The sequence below is a fragment of the Ruditapes philippinarum genome, unplaced genomic scaffold, assembly GCF_026571515.1.
Source record: "Ruditapes philippinarum isolate M1 unplaced genomic scaffold, ASM2657151v2 ctg3386_1_1_1_1, whole genome shotgun sequence".
Lineage (NCBI taxonomy): Eukaryota > Metazoa > Mollusca > Bivalvia > Venerida > Veneridae > Ruditapes > Ruditapes philippinarum.
This window is the reverse complement of record NW_026854809.1, coordinates 57,631-74,431: the sequence shown is the minus strand read 5'-3', so window position 1 is coordinate 74,431 and position 16,801 is coordinate 57,631. Positions and strand designations below refer to the sequence as shown.

At 31.5% G+C, this 16,801-nt stretch overlaps 1 protein-coding gene across 1 annotated transcript in view; it reads left to right on the top strand.

Moving 5' to 3' along the window:
• The first annotated feature begins 1,726 nt into the window (after positions 1–1,726).
• Positions 1,727–16,801, top strand: part of LOC132741128 (uncharacterized) — a 28,113-nt gene continuing 13,038 nt past the window's right edge. Inside the window, exons 1-10 of the mRNA XM_060729221.1 lie at positions 1,727–1,853; positions 2,028–2,091; positions 4,521–4,679; positions 5,615–5,734; positions 6,143–6,280; positions 9,427–9,537; positions 11,398–11,508; positions 12,649–12,848; positions 13,465–13,744; positions 14,121–14,333. Of these exons, the coding sequence (XP_060585204.1) occupies positions 2,028–2,091; positions 4,521–4,679; positions 5,615–5,734; positions 6,143–6,280; positions 9,427–9,537; positions 11,398–11,508; positions 12,649–12,848; positions 13,465–13,744; positions 14,121–14,333 (1,396 nt within the window). The 5' untranslated portion in view covers positions 1,727–1,853. The remainder of the gene's footprint in view (positions 1,854–2,027; positions 2,092–4,520; positions 4,680–5,614; positions 5,735–6,142; positions 6,281–9,426; positions 9,538–11,397; positions 11,509–12,648; positions 12,849–13,464; positions 13,745–14,120; positions 14,334–16,801) is intronic.

The following is a 16,801-nucleotide window of genomic DNA, read 5'->3' as shown; positions in this document are numbered from 1 at the left end:
CAAAAGCATGTCATTTTATTGATTTAATGTGTCAAGGTCATTTTCACGCATACTGGTTACTTCAATTGACACCGTTTTCCGGTACGTTACGGATTTATCTCTGGGGAATTAAACCGAATGAAGTACATAACACAGTTACATGATATTTCTATTTTTCTATCATTATTTTATCGTTTAAGGTGAAAAAAATTTGTTTTTGAAAATTATCAATATTCCTTTAATATTTTTTGTAAATTTTTCAAAAAATAAATTGTTTATAATGAAAATCAATAAAATTAAAACAGACGTATCTCAGATTATAGAATCTTCCATGATAATAAATAAGGTTATTTTCTATTTTCTTTATTTTTTGTATGGAATTATTCATATGAAATGATATTTAATTATTTTCTTATAAAGAAATAACTGTTTTATTTCAATTTAATTTTAAAAAAAGGCCGAAAACATCGAGTTCGCTATTACACTCCATTAGGTGAATTCCCCAGAGCTGTGTACAGAAAGTACCGGAAAACGGCGTTTAGCTAGGTTTTCAAATTCGTGATTGTTGGATGTATACTCCACAGGTAAACGTTGCGTGGCCATGACTTACACTATACCCCCGTTCCCCCTCTACAACCCAAAACCCTAAAAAAAAATTATGAAAAAAAAAAATAAATTTTATGACTAAAATATTATAAAGGTATTTTACTCTACTTTCATTTTGCATAGAAATATCACTAGCATCTCAATTATCAGCGCATATATTCATCAATTTTTCACCAATCTTAATAATCTTGGTCTCAAAACTTAGATAAATAAATACTCTTTAAGAAAACAACACTGGCACCTTCGCTGATTATACGTAGCAAGAAATATCCAAGCCCAAACTGTCAACAAATGAAACTCGGAAGAGATCTGATTGCACCGTTTCGGTAAAACTCTCACGAGTAAAACACACTAAATTCACCGTGAAAGAATATTTCTTTGTATTGCGTATTTAAATATGATAAAATTAAGTTATTATTTATAATAATTGTTCAATCAAAGCATCTTATGAAACTATAACGCACCTTTTTTCCTATATGTCAAATTCTCATTCCAAAATGAAAGTAAAATGGGCCTGCAGATTGTTTTCACATGGAGTATTTTCATTGGTCACAGGAAAACCTCGGACCAATGAAAATACTTAAAGGGAAACAACTCTGCTGTGCCAATTTACTTTCATTTTGGATTGAGAATTTGACATATAGGAAAAAAGGTGCGTTATAGTTTCATATGATGCTTTGATTGAACAATTATTACAAATAATAACTTAATTTTATCATATTTAAATACGCAATACAAAGAAATATTCTTTCACGGTGAATTTAGTGTGTTTTACTCGTGAGAGTTTTACCGAAACGGTGCAATCAGATCTCTTCCGAGTTTCATTTGTTGACAGTTTGGGCTTGGATATTTCTTGCTACGTATAATCAGCGAAGGTGCCAGTGTTGTTTTCTTAAAGAGTATTTATTTATCTAAGATTTGAGACCAAGATTGTTAAGATTGGTGAAAAATTGATGAATATATGCGCTGATAATTGAGATGCTAGTGATATTTCTATGCAAAATGAAAGTAGAGTAAAATACCTTTATAATATTTTAGTCATAAAAACAATTTTTTTTTTTCATAATTTTTTTTTAGGGTTTGGGTTGTAGAAGGGGAACGGGGGTATAGTGTAAGTCATGGCCACGCAACGTTTACCTGTGGTATACTCATGCATAGAGTTTAAAAAATAAAACATACATGTTAATGATGAGATAAATTTTCTGTGATACAACCCAGCATTAACGGGATAATAGCTGTATCAAGGTGTTGAAGAAAAACGTTAAAAGGTTATAGTTATAGTAATAATACTGTATGGAATATGCGCTGCGTATATAAGTATACTGTATGGAATATGCGCTGCGTGTTTTGCTTTTTCAACGGAACTTGAAGTACTGTTGTGGTGTATGAACGTACCTTAATTATTATACATGAAGATACTCAATTGTTTTGTTTCAATTCAGATGTACAACACCAGGGCCTGTTTGTCGTTAATTGTGTTACTGATTCAGTTTTTGGTCGTGAATGGTAAGTCCAAAATCTATGAAGTAGTATTTCCAAAAAAGTTAAACTTAAAGTATTCTTCGATTTTCAGTCTCAAACGGTATAGAAAATATTGTATGTATACAATAATAAAATGTAAAATATAGATTAAAAAATATTAAAATATTAATAAATGGACTGATTTTATCAATGCTTAATGAAAATTATTTCGCACAATTATTGAAATTTTAAACTGATAAAGCATGATCGGTTTTATTAACGGGGAGATTTGTTATCATTAAGTGTTTTTGTTTTTGTTTTGTTTTGCCTGTTGGTCATTTATCATAATTTAGCGAGTTCTCAGAAAATTGGAAAACCAAGCTCTAAAGAATATATATAAATTCCATTCAACATTTTTACGTGTAGATTTTTTCTGAAGATATTTCTGCTATGTAAACATGTATATTTAATTTTGTTTAAAACAGTTTATCCTCAACACTATAATATCAATTTTTGTTAATTTGAAATATCATTCTAGAATAATTACTAAAGTAGCGTGACATTGTTTTTTTAAATTTGTTTTAATTCATTGTAAATTAGTATCTAAGTATATGTTAGTGTTCATCCGTGCTGTTCTACAGAAATTAGAAACTTCGACGGGAGCGATAGCGACAAAAAAATGTTTCTAATTATGTAGAACAGCACGGATGAATACTTACATATTTAGTGTCAAGCTTTATTTGGCCTCATTATCGTTTACTTTACTACGTCACTATGCGGTTTTATGAAGTACTATGAAAAATAGAAGTCGACTATGGACTGAATTCGATATAGTATCGACTTTTGTACTTCTATGAAAATTAACATACACAATTTTTAAGAAATACAGCGTTTTCATTGGATGACAAATAAAGTTGGACACTAAAATGTAGTAGAACAGCTCGGATAAACACTAACATATACTTGTTTATGCATTTCTTGCAATGTATTATCACACTATGTATAATTATGATTATGTACTATGTACAACTCAAAATAAAATAATGTTCCCTTCTGTTCTGAAAAAAAATAAGATTTTGGTAAAAAAAAAGAAGTTTTGGCTTTCATCAGGCATTGTTAATCAATTTATTAATCATTTTTTGCTCACTGGGAATTCACATATTATTTGAAACTGCATTAAGTATTGTAAAACATTCAATTCTACATATATTTCTTTAAAAAAGGATGCTTGATTAAGGCACATTATGCCTCAAAATTGCTGTCATTTTTATTTTCTCATTTTATTAATTGGTTTAATTTTAGCGAATTAGTATTTTGTATTGAAGTCAAAATACTACTTTGTTTACATTTTGCTTCCTTTATGATACATTATTATTACACGTTAAGCGCAACTTCCTTTAGTTATGTTATTGCTCTAAATCCCAACACTTGTTTGACATTTCGTTAGATTCCAATATGAGTAAACATATGAATTTTTGAGGCATAATGTGCCTTTAATAAAATAAAGAACTGTACAATAATAATCAGTGTTAGATCTACATTTTATAAGTATGTATTATGTTGTTTACAGAATTTTTGTTTAACTGTTCGGTAGGAAACGCACCATCATATTTAATAGAGCTTTTGTCTCATCAAGTGTCAAAACGAACCTTAAGATCATCTGAATCCTCAGTTGGTTGTTATGTTGTTCCTTTTAATAAGAAGAGGACTTTTTCTGACAGAGCTTTTAGCACGATAGGACCAAAATTGTGGAATGAACTACCTATTAATATGAGAAAATGTGAATCTGTTGAAATTTTCAAAAGACAACTGAAATCATTTTACTTCAAGGACTTTTTTGCACTTTTTTAAGTGACGCTGAAGGCATTGTCTGTTCCTAATTGTTTTGTGCATGTTTGTATATTTCTAGTGTTTTTATTATTTTCATTGTATAATAATATAATAAAGTCTAGCCCATGTGTTATCATGTGCAGGGGTACAGGGGTGTAGATTGTTACATGTTGGTGGGGATTGACCCAATCACTGTGACCGTCGCACTGCTGGGAGTATTGTGTATGGTAGCACTGGGAGTAGCACATATAAGGTATATAGCTGTACAACGCCATTGAATATGTATTTTATATGTAGAAATAGGCGTTAAATCAAGTTTTCAAGTTTCAAGTTTCAAGAATTTTTGTTTATAAAATCAGGGAATATTTTAGATACTCTTATTTACTCGGTAACTTTGTAGTTGAACTAATTTGAAATTTTCTTTCTATATATGAGCCGTGTCATGACAAAACCAACATAATGGGTTTGCGACCAGATTGGATCCAGACCAGCCTGTGCATCCGCGCAGTCTGATCAGGATCCATGCTGTTCGCTTACAGACCCTATAACAAGTATAGAAATTGATAGCGTATGAAAAACAAAGTTTACATAGTGTCAAAATATCGTTCTAAATACACGTAACCTTTAACCATTTCTAAATTAAGGCGGAAGTTTGCCGTGGCCGGATTTCGAGAGCGGATGGTTACCAATTAAAAATGGCCTTGAACATGTTGCTCGGCTCAATATTGACCATGGTCTAGGCGAAATACCAGTTCTTGTAGACGTCTCTGTGAAAATAAAAGAACGTATATTCCCAGCGTCAGGTAATATATATGGTTAATTTATCTAATTTATTTGTTGTTGTTTTTTTTTTAGTTGACGAGGGACTGTGAATATTATTACTCTTTATTTCACACCTTTTAGAAATATAACTGTTTCGTTTTCAGCGTTTATACCGATGAAGTTAATAGGAATCATTGTTTCATCCAATGTTATCAATTTTGCCTCGTCTCCAACAAATCCATCTTAAATTATTATCGTAAACGATATAGCCTCGTTTTCATTTGAATAGTAAAAAATCTGTCAAAAAATGTCAAAATGTCAAAAAATGGCGGTGTGAAGTAAGAGCCCATTATACGTTGTTGAGAACAATACTTATTTCATTGGGCTCGTACACAGCGCAACATCTATATCAGACTCGGCTAGTGCCTCGTCCAATATTAGTTTGACAGCTCGTCCAATTATTCAATATTGTACTCAACAATGTATTACATCTCACATTATTATGTATACACAGTTATTTGTTAAACGTCAGGTCCACGCAGTATCGAATACTTCCATTGATCATTTATGAGACGAACGCAACAGATAATTGTTCAGGGTCACATAACGAGACCAAAAGCATTGGAAAATATATCAATTTTGTAACTTTTACTTTTAACCTTTCCAATATTTACACGTGACAGAACTTCTGATAATTATCAAAATTATCTTCTGCAAATTATGGTATCAAATTTTCTTATATTTTTCTCATGCAAGCGATTTTGTTTTGTTTTGTTGTTTTAGAAGCGTTAGATTGAATTATGTGGGAAAGGGGTTCAGGTTGGGATGTACAAAGAATAAAATATTTCAACTTGTAAATAAACTGAAGTTTATTGAACTAGACATATTAGTTTTTCCCCTTCTCTATGTGATTAAGAATGCCATGATGAAATTAGTTATATATTATTGGAACTTCTATTTTATTTTATATATCTAGGTTTTCGGCCTGACCACCCAAAGGAGCGTTCAGGACCAGTGGTATATATTTATGACGCCATGTATGTAAATGTGTCGACATCTCCAGTTGAAGATCCACTGTATAGACTAATTCCGAAAAGTAAGTGATATATCATATTCTATCATATACACCGTGTTTCATGATAAAATATGTGCTTAAAATAGATGTACGTGAGTACGTATAAAGTTTGTTAACAGACGATAGCCATAATGTAAAATAGAGATAATTTAATATTGCCATCTATTTGGCTTAAATTTATCGCCATGTTTTAGCCAAGATATAATTTTTGCGATAAAATTTGCAAAGGCACATGGTTCTTTTGTTGATACTAAAGATTGATCTATGTTTTCTGGAAATTATTGGCATGGCAGATATCTAGCTTCATTACAAAATATATCGAATTTGTTGAATATAAAAATAGGCCTACTTAATATTCACTTGTTCACTGAATTCAAATTGACTGAATATTAAATCTACATTCATTCAATATTCACTATTTCTTTCCAGTTAACAGACGATATGCAGGTGATTACGTAAACATATATGGAGATGCGCAAGTGCGCGTGCGAGCTTGGAAACAATCGTCACTTCCGGTGGCAAACTTTCACCAATCAGGGATAAAAATGAAAGCGAACACTTCAAAAGGTAAAGCAGTAAGTCACAGATGACACAACAAATAAAACACAAGTTTATAAAGTAATGTCTAACTATTCTTGGGCGGTTTTGAAGCAACTCCACAATAGTTTAAACTGCTCAATAACGGAACAAGGAAGTGGAAAGATTCTGGTTGACCTTAAAAGTGTTCCTCTTACTCCAAACTGTCTGAATACATAAAATTGGAAATTCTTGATTGGTCATGTGATGCACTTAAAATTGAAAACCCTGCTAAAATAGTAAACAAAGTTATCACATAAACCGCGGCGCAGGAGTGTAATAAAGCCATTCAATAAAAACGATATTACACTAGTTTAATAACACTTTGACGTGACGTCATTTGCGCTATATATAGAGAATAACATGCTACTGTCTTTTGATATCAATTTTATCAGGCGATGCTGATATGGGCTAGAAAGGGCGAGGCTTGCCTGATAAAATTGATATCAAAAGACAGTAGCATGTTTTTCTATTTATCATGTAACACATAATAACTGTCAAAATAACAAAATAATCTACTTTTAAATAGCGAATTTCGTTAAAAAAGGGGAATTTTTGTTCAAAGAAATAATTCTTGAAAACAAATTCCTCCGCCCCTGACACTTAGAATTTGTAATTGGCGGCCATTTTTTCTTTCGACTCGGATAAAAGATACAACAGAATGTAGGCCTAATACGATAACATTCTTACCTTTAATTTAAACATCGATCCAAAAATCCGCTTAGAATCACATAAACTAAACTTTACTGCAATTTTTGTCTTGAATTGTCAAATTCAAAAGTTCACGATAATTTCAATCAAAGAAAAGTCAAATCGGCAATCAAACACAAGCTACACAAACATGCGTCTTATTTTTTAAACGAAACAATTTGTTCACTTATTAAATAATAATCCGGCGAAATAAAGTAAACATTTACAAGTTCTCAAAGAAAATCGTCAGCCTGTTTGTTATGATTACATGTATAGTATGACGTGAACATCGATGATGTCATTTGCAATATAAATTATGACGTCACTTCATTTAGTTGGTGCTAAAACTATTCGCTATCTAATTTATTCGTAATTGAAATCGAAATAATAAATAAATAAATTTCGCATATATTCAAGACTTGTAAGGGTATGAGATTACATTGTAGAATTCACATGCTGATGAAAAAGCTCGAATATAAGCAATTGAATAAAGTCCGTTAAAATGGGCGGGGCTAATTTTTGATATCAGGTTACTGACGTGATATCAAAAATAATTATCAGGCAAGTGTTATCGGGCAGTTACCATAGCAGTTGCATGATAAATAGAGAATAACATGCTACTGTCTTTTGATATCAATTTTATCAGGCGAGGTTGATATGGGCTAGAAAGGGCGAGGCTTGCCGAGCCCTTTCTGCCCATATCAGCCGAGCCTGATAAAATTGATATCAAAAGACAGTAGCATGTTTTTCTATTTATCATGTAACACATTATAACTGTCAAAATAACAAAATAATCTACTTTTAAATAGCGAATTTCGTTAAAAAGGGGTATTTTTGTTCAAAGAAATAATTCTTAAAAACAAATTCCTCCGCCCCTGAAACTTAGAATTTGTAATTGGCGGCCATTTTTTCTTTCGACTCGGATAAAAGATACAACAGAATGCAGGCCTAATTCGATAACATTCTTACCTTTAATTTAAACATCGATCCAAAAATCCGCTGAGAATCACATAAACTAAACTTTACAGCAATTTTTGTCTTGAATTGTCAAATTCAAAAGTTCACGATAATTTCAATCAAAGAAAAGTCTTGAATCGGCAATCAAACACAAGCTACACAAACATGCGTCTTATTTTTTAAACGAAACAATTTGTTCACGTATTAAATAATAATCATGCGGAATAAAGTAAACATTTACAAGTTCTCAAAGAAAATCGTCTAGCCTGTTTGTTATGATTACATGTATAGTATGACGTGAACATCGATGATGTCATTTGCAATATAAATTATGACGTCACTTCATTTAGTTGGTGCTAAAACTATTCGCTATCTAATTTATTCGTAACTGAAATCGAAATAATAAATAAATAAATATCGCATCTTGATTCAAGACTTGTAAGGGTATGAGATGAGATTACATTGTAGAATTCACATGCTAATAAAAAAATGAGAATATAAGCAATTGAAAAAAAGTCCGTTAAAATGGGCGGGGCTTATTTTTGATATCAGGTTACTGACCTGATATCAAAAATAATTATCAGGCAAGTGTTATCGGGCAGTTACCATAGCAGTTGCATGATAAAGAAACATATCGTTAAAGCGCGCTAATGTTAGCGTTACACTATAGGCGCGTCATTGAAAAAATACTTATTTTTAACAGTTTACTGTTCTTGTTTTATATATGTGATCAATAGAATATTATATTCGTGTAGATTCAATACTAAATTTATTGAACTCGTTGAATAAAACAATATCAGTCAACTCGTTCAATAAATTAAGTATGAAACTACACTCATTCAATATCCTCTATATACTGAGAATAACTAGAAAATCAATTTGTTTTGCACGATTTGAAGCCCGGTTTGAGTAAAAGGATATACAACGCTTTTTTTAAAAAAGGTCACTTGTGGGCTAATTGTTCTAGGAAACGGAGTTAGGAAATTATTTAGTATTTTGTACAGAAATTATAAGTCCAGACATACATTCAATAGTACACAAGTGTCGATAAGATAATTCCTGTTTCTTCATGTCAAAAACAAACAAACTCTGTTGAGTCCCTTTAAGATTTAAGATACTGTTTTGACTGTAATTGTCCTTTTACTGTCACACAGTTTTTACTGCCCGCGAATAATACAATCAGCATTTGTATTAAATTTGCATTATCATTTTTATTACCAATACATATTTTATTATCATAACAATCAGGACGTGATTGGAATACGTTACAGAAATTTTCATCGATAAATGGTTCTAAAACTAAATTTAGTGCATATTTTAGGTACAAACGTAAAACATTTTTCCAACCATCTTTTCAATTCCTACGCCGAAGTGAGTCTTAATCTTGGTGAAATGCCATGCCTTGTTATAGTTAGTATCAAAATGCATCATGGAAACAACTTGATAATGGCTGACGGCTTTGGTAAGTCACATTACTTGTCTATTTATAGTTTCAGATTCCTACGCCGAAGTGAGTCATAATATTGGTGAAATGCCATGTCTTGTTATAGTTCGTATCAAAATGCATTATAGAAACAACTTGATTATGGCTGACGGCGTTGGTAAGTAACGTATATATCTTTAGTTTCAAAGATGCATATAAAACATTATAATACTGCGCGTTTGTAACGTTTATATAGCTTTATATACACGACTGTTGTCAGTTTACTAAGAAATCACATTTTTCCCCTGAAAAGAAAGTTTGCTGTATTATTAATTCGCCATAAAGATTCCTGACATGCTATATGGCCGTATATTAACAGTCGTTTGCAATATAACCCGAGCCGCCTGTGTGTGTGTTTTGGTTTGTTTACCCACGCCATCTGAAAGAAACCATATGGGTGAGCAATACAAACTGTTTATATAGGGTCATATAACCTGTAACTAATTATACAAACGTCACAAATATCCAATTAAAAGCGACGTTACAAACGTGCAGTATGCTGAATGCTCAGATGCGTGTTTTGACACACAAAAAAGGAAAAAAAAAGACGAAAGATCCGGATTTATAATGAGAGTTTTTGTTACGTGACCGATAGTACTAAATCGACAATTGAAGTACTTAAGATCCAGTTCAATAACGCAAATGATAAAAAATGTGTGTAATTAGCATCATAAACAAGAAAAATATTACAAACATTCGTATATGATATAGGTACGATTGCATACTAACTCCTGTGACGACTTTATATGGTTCCTGCATGAAAGGTGTTATATAAAATGAACAAACATGTCATCAGGTATTTTATTTTTTAAAAGTTTTCATGGAATGTAATAAATGTATCATAATATTAAAGTTTCATGCCTTCTGATGAGGAAAGTGATTTCAATAAAAGAACAATGCATGACCAATTTACTGCTTTAAAACATTTACACAAAATTACACATCTTCCACCAAACAGACCATATAAAAATCTTGCAAACCCACAGAAAAAGAAATATAAACAATAAAACCCCGTTTTTCCCCGCGTATTTCTTTGTTTTCTGAACTCTAAACTCTGGTCACGGGTTTATTGAAAACATACCTAACACGGACACGATCTTTTTTCTTTCTTTCTTTTTTTTACATAGCATTAAAAACCATTCAAATATATTATTTAACGGGATAGGATTTCATTGAAAATCATAGTCATAGATTTTAGAAATTATTATTTATTTACGCAAAAAAACATCATTATTTGTTACCGATTGATCCAATAAAACCCAAAAAGATACGGTTTGTAAATATCTATAATTACATATAAATATAAAAAGGTATTTCATATCATATGCGACGCGCCCAGGTTAACTATATTTATAATTCCCGCGTTAAGTCGCGATGGTGCTTGGGATAATCACGTGATACTGAAACGGCAGCCATCATACGATACGAAATTGCCTGGCCCTCCTCGGACAGATTTTTCTGCCGAAAATATAATATGAAATTAATACTTGCAATTCAAAGTTTGTTTGCTACATAAAGATTATCATATACTAATTGCAAACGTTTTCTCTGTCCGACTATGTTAATGTTTTGTCATTGGCTGAAACCAATACACAATTTAATTTTCATTAAAAATTATGCCGTTTATAGGACATACATGTATAACAATTGTATGTACAAATAAATTAATAACACAATCTCAGAAGTTTTTAAAATAATAAAAAATCATTGGAAAAAAATGAATGCATATAATTGTAAATTTGCGTATGACAACTCACCCCTAAACAAAACATAATAGACTCAACCAAAACAAGCGTCTGCTTCTTTACCTAATTTTGTAGTTGCAAGATCATGATCAACAAACCAAATTTAAGAGCAAATTTATTGTAAAAATAATACTATGACCACAGCAGATTTCGTACAGAAAAAAAAGTTGCTTATTATGAAATTTCATATACATGTTTAAGAAATTATTTTATATTGCTTTTATCATTTTCAGGATCCAGTATGCAGGTATACGCGGATGTATCTGGCAGAACAAACGCCTACCTTGTATATGGTTATAGTAACAACACCGTGAGAATGTGGGTAGACTCTTCAAACCTTGGTGGTATGTTACATTAAAATAAAATAATCCGACATTTTGAGATATGTTTCCATTATAAATGCTCAGTTAGTTATTTAGAAGGCGTGTTTGGTAATTTAAGAACTGTATTAACTTTACAGTAATATATGATGTTCATTTACGAAAAACATGAGTTTCACATATTGAAAAAAAAAGTTCAAGCAATAATGCCATGAATCTTACTTAATAAGGAGTCATAATACAATCTTTACAATGATTATTCTTTTATCTTTTTATAGCAAAGTGTGCGGCCACTATATTCTTTGATAATTTTCATGATAAAGGGGTCCTCTTAGTACATATGGTGGCATGATTAATTTTATAGGAACCAATTTCATTCTTGAAGTTTTATATGTCATTTAAAGCTCATATAAAATCATAAAAGGCTATGTTACAATTTTAGTACTCAATTAATTGTGAACTTAGAATGTTTTAATTTGATTTTATCCACTTTTTAAAGCGGATTTGGGTGGGGGTTTGTTTTAGTTTTAGTACTTATATTGTTATTTATAGAATATGTTTCGTTATATGCGCTGAATTCATTATTCGGATTGAAGGCATAATAAGTCAATTAAAAAAATGCAACATTCAAGATCACAATTTCATTTTTGTTGTTTTAGATCCATAAGATTTTAGCACGATAATTTGCTATATATATGTGGTAGTTTAAAATGATATGAGCCGCGTCACGACAAAACCAACATTATGGGTTTGCGACCAGCATGGATCCAGACCAGCCTGCGCCTCCGCGCAGTCTGATCAGGATCCATGCTGTTCGCTATCAGTTTCTCTACTTGTAATAGGGTTTGTAAGCGAACAGCATGGATCCTGATCAGACTGCGCGGATACGCAGGCTGGTCTGGATCCATGCTGGTCGCAAACCCATTATGTTGGATTTTTCATGACGCGGCTCTTATGACATTATCAGAAAATTCAACATAACCAACTGTGGGCATAAATAAAATTAAATCGTTCGTGGGATGACTTGTAGAAACATATGTATCTGTTACTTCTATGGAAATAAAAACTTTCATTTCAATTAAAACCAAGACATACTGACATATTTTTTCTATTTTTCTATTTTTCTAATCTTATATGTATACATTTTATATAAACTGTTTCTAGCAATATTTGATGGAAGAAAACACACATGGTTTGATATAGTGATGTCTGAAGGTGAGGCGGAGATTTTTGCCTGGAAATGTTCTACCATTACACCGTTACACAACGCACGTGTTGTTACTGAAAATACTATGGACAGGTTGCCCAAATACTGGAATTTAGATGTTGACTACGAACTAGAAAATTCACTGATTCGTGTTTCTGTAAATATTTTTCTTTTGTCTTTGTTACTGTATTTTATTTTTATCTATTTTATTATTTGATGGTTAGGACAAATCAGTTGATTAATCGGAATAAAATACCTTAATGCGTTTTTTTAGTTGCAATGTCGACACACGGCAATGAAGGGACGTCACGTAAATGTGATTTGACAATAGATAATGCGAAACGCCACAATATAATTCGACAGTAAGGTAAATCGTAAATGTTCGAATAATACGACATATTATTGACCGTAAATTTGACTTTTCGCGCTTTCCGCAGTGTTCCTACATCATTTCTGATTATAGCAGTTACTCTGCGTTGTCGTGAGCCAACATTTTAGCGCGACAGAGACAACGTTGCGGTTGACCCTATCAGGACACCGTACTTTTGATTTTAAATGGGAGATACAACCATACTACTGATTTTTATCGTGCTTTTCTAGGTGATTGTTGACCTGCATTCCAAAAAAAAACACTTTACGTACATGCTTGATCTTCTTTATCCTTGTAAATGTAGATGATAAGTTTGTTTTGAATTTAGCAATGATAGTCTTTAAATAAAGAATGTCAAATTAAACTTATTAGAATTATGTTTAACAATTAAAAAATATTACAGGTACTTGCCGAAACACAAGAGAAACCGAATTCCGGTTTTCGATTCCCGGGCGGAATGTATCTTGGGTACCCAGAACCACCGGAAACCGGAAATACTGTCAGCCCCGTATCAGTTGGTGGCCTCTCTTATGCGTATGAATTGAGATACAAATTCAATTTCTGGCAGCCAAAATTTTCCGAGAATTTTTCTGCAATATTTATAGCAGAATCATTTGGCGATGGAAAGAACACAGAAGTATCTCATAGTGAATCGGTTTACATATTAAGTTGGATATATGAAGGTTAGTTTGATGAAGAAAACTATCAAATCACAAAGGCCTCCAATATTTCCATGCATATACTTTAAACTGTAAGTTAGAATAGAATCTTTTGTTCCGTCTGATAACAAAAAACAATGAAACGATATTGAAAGCCTGGAAAATTTAGCAAAGTAAATGTATTCTTAATGTTTGTACCAGCTGTAAAGCAGTTAATTTTGCTTGTCAGTAATTTCTAGGTCTTACGCCTCGGTCACGAATACTTCATACTTAGTTTTTCTAGTATCTACAGTAACAGTAAAGTATTATATTTTGTTGATTATAAAAGAATAATTTTCACCTTCCTTTAAATGATTTTATCAAAATGGTTAATTTCCAATCAATATACGATTATTAACAGAGAACGCTGGCTGCCCAGAGCCGGTCATTCCGAATGGATTTGCCAACACGTCATTGAATGGAACGTCAACGGGATCGCACGCGATAGTAAGTTGTGATGAGGGGTACGATATAAAGCAGAAAAAGAAATATTACGGTTACGACTATGAGCGGTATAATATCACGTGTCATAAATTTGGATACTGGGAGAATATGCCAAGCTGTATACCAAAGGGTACGACTAAATATTCTTTAGCATGTAATGAAATCATATGTTTTTTGTTTGTTTCGCTTTTTTTTAAAATTGAAATTACCTTGAAAGCAGCATCAGAGAGAGGTATTTGTCGAAAAGGTTAAACATAAGGTAACATTTTCAAACCTAAAACAAATGAATTAATTTACACGAAACTCTTACGCTTGTGTGATGATAAGTAAGTCGTGTATTTACAGCAAAGCTCATTTGCACAACATTGTGCTTTACGTGGAGACTAAATGCAAAATTTAGCGCGAACGAGGTATTGCAATGCAACATGTCTTTGTATTTAAAAAATGTACTTATTGCTATGTTGTTTTAATGCAATAAAATATTGTAACAGTGAAACAGAAGCATACAATTTACAGTTACATAAACAAGGGGCAGGACGTGAAGTGGTTGCACACTTGGTTCAAGCGAGCGAATTGGTTGCAAACTTGACAAAATGGCGAAAACGGCGTGATTTTTTGAAACGGGTGAACGAATTTTTGCCAGGCAAGTGGGTTTCTTTGTTATTTTGAAGTTCATTAGTATGTCTATTCCATAATGCAATATATATGCCACACTCGGTTAAAGGTTTCAGCATCCTAGATTCTGTTTTGATGAAGTTATTGAAGATATAAAATGATCATGTAGATATTTTGAAATTTGACATCTGACTGTTCTGGCCGGTTTTTCTCCTAATTTATTCGAATTTGGAAGTTTTGAACTGCATTTAACAATAACAAAATATGTTTCTGTCAATGCTGTACAAATGGTTTAGTTCGCAAGTCCAAAGAAAACGTTCAATACACAAAAATATCTTGTTCAAGCACATTTTGGTTGCAGACTTACACTTCACGCATTTTTGGTTGCAAACTTATTCTTATTCTATTGAAATCCATAGTAAAACTTTGCAAAAGGAGTGTAGAAGGTTATATCTATTAACCTATTTGCAATGGCAATTATTGACATTTATGTTCTGTTACTTCTTTTTGTTATAAATGTTATTTATACTTTCTTCTTTCACAACAATTATGCACTTTATGTTTCAAATTACATGGTTCTCAGTTCAATACTTTAATCATCAGTAAAAGCATGCAAACAAAATAATAGCATATAGAAAAATATATATTGATACTTCAATTCTAAAATATGTCATCATATGTAAAATGCAAATGAAAACTACATACAAAACAAACGTATGTGAAAGTTGTATGTAAGTGATTTTTTCATCATAAACATAAGGACATGTGCACACATACGATGTTATTCGGCAAAATTTCCAAAGTTTATCAAAACCACAAGAAATTTTAATTTGTTTGTTTCGTATGTAAAAATCAGCAGTTGCTTTAGACATAAAGTATGTAAATGTACTTAAAATATTTTTACAAACCAAAAGTTAAAATGACGTACATGCTTGTTTTCAATATTTCGGATTTGGTATTCTAAAGATGATTTTGATTACATTGTATTAGATCATAATATAAATGATATACGATTGGTTATTTACATTATCGTGGGCAAACCAGTTCTCAAACCTCTAAGCATTCAAGAGGTCTTTTAGTATAAATAAGATTAAATCTTATCAAAATTCTTTACATATGTACCCTTTAATCTTTATGTAATATTTCTGTAAAATTTGACTGAAATTCAACAATTAAAAAAGCTCTTTTTCTATCTTTGAAAAGCACAACCCTCTCTTATAAAATTAACATGGCCTCTTAAAAGAAATAACCTAATCTCAAACCCCTTCAAGTATCTCTGAAATTTTACTGTTTAGTTTAGTCAATGAAGTGATTATCATATGAATATCAAATGACAATGAAGTACCCTACAGGATGCAGGTACCTGCTTGAAGATACGTTTGTCTCTATCATTTTTACAAAAAGTTAATGGTGTATTTACAGGACTTACAAAAGTAATAGCAATTTGTATGAAATTATGCTAAGTAATAAGATATTTAATGTAAATTTTCCTAACAATATACTGTTTTAATTAAACAGCAGCTGAAATGTCTGTCAGAAACTAATCTTTAATGCACACAAGTTGAGGACATCATAGTCACTTCTAGTAAATAAATAACAGCTCATGAATGAAAGGTTTGAGAATAGGTTGGGTGTGAGATTAGGTACTTATACGATACATTGAAACGTGACAAAACTACTTAAAGTCATTGTTCGAGTTAGCGTATTTGGAAAATGTTTCGATTGGTCAATAATAAGGAACAATTTAAAGAAACATGTGAATAATGCCCTTGTGTCAATGTTAATATAGTTTTTATCTATATATAATCAAATTTATTTTAAATCTCAAAAAAGAACAATAATGAAAGCTGTTTGTTGGTATTTTTTTCTACTTTTCCTACAGTTAGTCATGCCAAGATATAAAAAAGTCCTAAGACTTTGTAAAAAGAAAAGGAGTATATCGAGGAGAAAAAATGATGAAGATAAACACAACTGAACTTCAAT